This window comes from Ranitomeya imitator, chromosome 2 (genome assembly GCF_032444005.1).
Source record: "Ranitomeya imitator isolate aRanImi1 chromosome 2, aRanImi1.pri, whole genome shotgun sequence".
NCBI classification, from domain to species: Eukaryota; Metazoa; Chordata; class Amphibia; order Anura; family Dendrobatidae; genus Ranitomeya; species Ranitomeya imitator.
Window position 1 is genome coordinate 382,301,438 of NC_091283.1, and position 6,000 is coordinate 382,307,437.

The 6,000-nt window shown below is 39.2% G+C and overlaps 1 protein-coding gene across 1 annotated transcript in view; it reads left to right on the forward strand.

The window, feature by feature from the left end:
- Window positions 1-4,440, forward strand: part of LOC138664080 (oocyte zinc finger protein XlCOF8.4-like) — a 29,994-nt gene extending 25,554 nt beyond the window's left edge. Inside the window, exon 7 of the mRNA XM_069750511.1 lies at window positions 2,166-4,440. Coding sequence (XP_069606612.1) covers window positions 2,166-2,914 — 749 coding nt within the window. The 3' untranslated portion in view covers window positions 2,915-4,440. The remainder of the gene's footprint in view (window positions 1-2,165) is intronic.
- The last annotated feature ends 1,560 nt before the right edge of the window (window positions 4,441-6,000 follow it).

The window sequence follows — 6,000 nt, forward strand, 5'->3', positions numbered from 1 at the left end:
CAGAAACTGGGCACCGGGAGCCCGAGGTTGTGGGCAAGTGCAAGTCCCACAGCAGAACTGGAGGGCAGGAAGCTAAAAGCGACTTGCCCACATTAAACCTGAGGTACAGCAGCATTCCAGAGCCCGGAGTCACCGTGTAAAGAGACCCTAGAGAAACAGCTCAAGTTGCCTACCATGCAGGTACTGTCCCAGGACAGAAGAGCAAGAGAACCTTGTTAGGACACCACAGGCAGCAAGGGACTAGAAACCAGCGCATAGAAGAAGGCTCCCAAACTGACCTGGCAAAGGGATTTCCTCTTGTCTTTAGGCTTCCTGGACTCCATCGACACCTGTTGCCGGTACATCAGTAAACCAGGTAAAGACTGCAACCTGTGTCCTCCATTTATTTGCCACCATTCACCAACCCTGCCAAACACACCGGAAGCCCTGGGACCCCGCTTCACCTGTGGGAAGCGTCACCATCTTTGCTGCAGTAACATCACCCTAGAGGACCCCTTAGAGCAGTGTCGGTCCCCTCTGACCGAGAACCAAAGGTGGCATCACGAACACAATTATTAAAACCCTTTAAAGACCTTTCCCCTTTTACTTGAGTGCCCAGGGCCACGGACTGGGTCGCTGCCACCTTGACCACCCCTTGAATTGCGACCGGACCCTGTACCGTGTATCCCCACTGCCCTGGCGGGCGACTCAACCTCACTCATCAAACACACGGGTTGATGAGTCCCCAAAATATATTACTATCAGACAAACAAAAGTCACATACTCTCTCAAAGGTTATGGATTTCTTGGAGCATACATGGATCAAACTTACCGTATTAAAGATTTTAATCTTTAATATAAAAATATAGTACTCACAATAAAAGATATAAAAAAGTAAAAATAAAACTAAACACAAATATGTAAAACAGTTATAAAATAAAAATGGAGGAATAACAGAAATACCTAAACATTTCTGTCTACAGTTATCTTGTCTTTCCTTGAAGAAGAAATGAGTTATGGATTACATCAGTCTCCTAGGCACCCATCACATGTGAACAACTTCTTTTGTGCCACACAGCTTTTTAAAGTCCTGACGATAGGCTCATATTTCCAGCACCACTTGATTGGACTATTTAAAAATTGCTGTTTGATGACTGGACCTTGAGCTTGCATTTCAAATATCATGTTCCCTCCCACTCTTATCTACACAGTCAGTAGGAAATATTCTACCTAGTTCTGACCATTTGCTAACCCCTTTAAAGCTAGGATTCAGGAGACAAGTTTGACATCTCTTAGTATTCTCTGAGTAGACCCCTCTACCCCTGGGATCTGAGTTCCTGCAATAAGAGTAGGCAGAATTTATGCCCTTTTTTAGATACAATTATTTGGATGCAGCCTTAACTCGTTTATTTTACCGATATTATAGTTTCCCTTACAATTACATTTATATTTTAAAATCATGCTCCATCTGAGCAATTTCTCATTATCCCCTAATAGTCTGATGAGCCAACCTAGTGGGTTATGATCAGTGATCACGGTGAAGTTGAGCTCATAGAGTTATGACTGTAGTTTTTGTCCACACAACTGCTAAACACTCCTTTTCAACTGTCGTATAAGCAGCCTCTCTGGGCAGGAATTTCCTCTTCAGGTAGAGAATTGGGTGCTCTTCACCTTGACAGTTCACCTGGCTGATAACCACACCTAGCACATAAGTCCGGCATGAGTCTGCACCTCAAAACTGTGAGTGAAGTCCGGGGCCTGAAAAATGAGTGAACTAGCCAATGCTGATTTTAGGGCACCAAAGAATTTCTCACATTGAGAAGTCCAGGAAAAAAAATCGATGGAAGCTTCTTCTTTGTCAGGTCACTTAATGGTTTAGCCAGAGCACTGTAGTTTCGCACAAACTTTCTATAATTGCCGGATGTACCTAGAAAGGACATTATCTGCTTCCTGATTCGTGGGATAGGCCAGGCTGTGATGGCTTCTACCTTCCCATGTTCAGGTTTTAGCACCTCTAACATCATAATCTATTAGTCACTGCTTTAAAATCTTTTGTCTGAGTCAGTTGATAATTGAATCATATTACAATTACTAAGAAGTTGTTCTAAAATTATAGAATATCAATTTTCATATAGTTTAAACACAGTTTTGTTGATAAATAATAAAATCAGTTTTATTCTTGGCAGATCACTGTACCAGGAGCTCGGAGGAACATCTGATATGTTCTGATTTTGCTGCAGATGATCATGGTGTCACACCAGATATATGTGGCGAACATTTCATTATTCCAGGTATACCTCCAGCCTATCTCAGAAAAAATCTGTCATCTGACCGTTTTCAACAGTTCCTTTCATTTGCTTCAAGGATCAGTATGCAGAACAAAAGTCACCGAAGGGCTGTTGAACATGACATAGCTTATATAGGGGAGAAGCCAATTTCATGTTCAGAATGTGGGAAATATTACAATATTAAATCAAGACTTGTTGCACATCAGAGAATTCACACAGGGGAGAAACCATTTTTATGTTCAGAATGTGGAAAATGTTTTAATGTGAAATCAAATCTTGTTAGACATCAGAGAATTCACACAGGAGAGAAGCCATTTTCATGTTCAGAATGTCGGAAATGTTTTAATGTGAAATCAGATCTTATTAAACATCGGAGAACTCACACAGGGGAGAAACCATTTTTATGTTCAGAATGTGGGAAATGTTTTAATGAGAAATCAAACTTTGCTCGACATCAGAGAACTCACACTGGGGAAAAGCCGTTTCCATGTTCAGAATGTGGGAAATGTTTTACTGATAAAACAGATCTTTCTAGACATCAAAGAACTCACAAAGGGGAGAAGCCATTTTCATGTTCAGAATGTGGGAAATGTTTTACTCGGAAAAGAAATCTTGTTACACATCAAAAGACTCACATTGGATACTAGTGCTTTTTCATTTTTAACAATCTTATTGACAACATATACAAGAAAAACAGTTTTAATAAAGTCACTTGCCTACAAAAAAATGAAACTATTTATAGCATTATTTTATGATGAGAATACTTTTCTGCCCAATGATGACAGAAGTATTCTACAAGTGATACCTTTATTGGCTAACCAGAAAATTAGTTCGCTAGAAAACTGGTTAGCCAATAAAGGTATCACTCCTATAATACTTCTGTCAACATTGGGCAGAAAAGTATTCACATCGATTTTTCTGGCTAACATGGTACCACAATACAATTTGTTATTGTACATAATTTTATGATGAGAAAATGTATGCAATTACCAACTACCATTTGTTGCTGAAACGTAATTGATATCCAAGTAATCACTCTGAACATTGAAATTGTACAACCAATAAAGACAAGCCATAAGATTTTGCAAATGATCAAACTTTCAAGCACGTAACTTCAATACAGCCAGAATACCACTGTTTTTTTAACCACATGAAGCCTAAAAAAATTGTATAAAGTTGAATGATTGTTTGCTGCCTCTTTATCATCATCATGCCACTTGTGGCCAACTGAGAGAAACAGAATCCTTGATTGAGAGACCGAGGGTCTACCAGTGATCTTGTAGACCGTCTGCCTACAAGATCACTTTTAGGCCGAAATGTTAGCACTGTTCAATACTACAAACCTCAATGGTTGGGACAACAAATTAGAATGACAGTAAGAGATGCACATAGGATAACCTCTGTATGAATGGATCATCAGTTTAGAAAAATTGCGCGTCGTGAACCAACATATCAAGCTTAAGTAGTCAAACAGTGTATACATAAACCATCATAAGACTTTTACATGATATTATGTTATGTGCTAGTTATCCAGCTACTGGTGTTCCATATATCTCACACCACCGCTTTCAAAAGCTGTCATGTTGCAGTGCATGATGGGAGTGAAAGTCTATTTAATTCAATAACAAGTCCTGCTTTTGTCTTGGACCTAATGATACACAGAGATTCAGCTGGAGACCATGCGGGCAGCGCTATGGAGAGGCCTTCATAAGGGAATGTCACAGCAGTGCTACTCCCGGCATTATGGCATGGTGTGCGATGATGTATGGTAACCGGACCCCTATAGCCTTCATTCCCTAAGCTCTGTTACATTGATTTAATGGTGGAACCAAGTAACCAGTGGCACTGTCACTTCTCTAAGTTTCCCGTAAGCTGTTTTTGCAACATGACAACACCAGACAACATGTTATTTTTGCTAGTTTCAGCAGCCTAAACATGCTACCATGGCTGGCAACATCTCTGGGCTTGTCTTCCATCGAGCACAGATGGGACATCATTGGTAGGCAATTGCAAAGGGTGCTGCCAGCAATGGATTTTGATGACTTGCATGCTGAAATGTATTCAGCGTGGCATAACATTAGAAACCTCATTGAAAGAATGTGAAAAGAATCTAAATGTGTGTATTTCTGCACGTTGTGCTCATATTAAATGCTGAATAAATCAAGATGTTTTGAAAATGTAGTTTCCCTTTATCATTCATATCATTGACATGTCTGTCGATCCTGTCCTTTCCATAATACTATGGCATCTTCTTGGGGTTAAGTAGTATGAATATAAACACCATGGAAAAAAAGAAACCTTCACACAGCTTTATTTATGGAAAATGAATAGCATGTCTAGGAAAACTAAAACCAAATTTCTTTTCACCACTTAAAAAAAAAAGTCTGTGTTTGGTATCGCTGTAATCATGCTGTCTGTCATGATTCGACTGACGAGTGACCTGGGGCGCCTTTCGTGTTCCTAACACTAGGGGGCACCCTAGCTCTCCTTGCTCCCCGGGATACTTCAGATGGCGAAGACGCCAGGGCCTCTGCCCTTGCCTTATCTCCTAGATTAGCCCTTAGTCTCCGTTGCGGTAACCCAAGGACCCTGTCCTAAAGGATCATATTTCTAGGTAAATATTAGTATACAATTAACATTTTAAAACATTATATATTTTTTTTAGTAAATTTTATAGTAAAATTAATAGGATCACTAAAGACTACAACTCGTCCAGCAAAAAAAAACAAGCCCTCATATGGTTATGTTGTTTGGAAAAAAAAAGTTATGTCTCTTACTAGGGAAGAAAAATATAGTAAAAACAATAATTACTAATTTCTTAAAGGGTTGAAAAAGTTCCTACAATTATCCTTTCATGGGGTAGTTGCTTGCCATGTGTTTATATAAATATCATGGCTTTTTGACAAGCAGAAGATGAAAAATTATTACTTTTCGGGAAGAATGAAGAAGTATCAACAGGTTTGTTTGCAAACTGAAAAAACTATGGCTTGACTTTTTTTAGCCATCAAAAAAAAATCATCCCTTTTTGTGGACTAACAACAAGTTTGGTATTAGCTCATAAAGTTAAATTTATTTTGGCAGCCATAACATGTTTATTATAAAAATTGTAACATTTCTTGACCACTGTAAAATGAAAGAGCAAACCATGAAGAAACAATGGCTTCTAATATACAGCCTCCAAAATTTCCCTTTCTTGCATATGTGACTGGTTTTGTTCCTTGGATAGTGAAGAAGCAAATTCTTTTTAACAAGCTGTTCAAAAGATGATAATTATTTACCGGTAATTGGATTTTCGCGAACCATGACAGCACCGTACAGGGAGAGAATATCTGCCACCCCCCACCCCTCCAGGAATAGAACAGAATTAAAAGGTGGAACTTCTCCATATGTCTTTGAGGTAGCTGCTCCTTTAAAGACACAAACATACATACAGTGCTATATACACACATATATTTTTTTAAATTTTCCTTTCAGTGAATAAAGGGAAGGCATTTACCGCCCCAAAACAATCAGTGGAGGGAATAAGCATGGTGCCTTCATTGTCTGGGAAAATAAAATTGCCCGTAAGTAATTATCTTTTCCCTACACCCTGACAGCACAGTACAGAAAGACTAAAATAGAACAAATTCCTAGGGAGGGACCAGCGTAAAAAGAACCTTGATTCCAAACGAAAGATCAGAGGATCTCAGATCTAACCTGGGGTGTCAAAGAACCCAGAAGGCACAGATCTGGC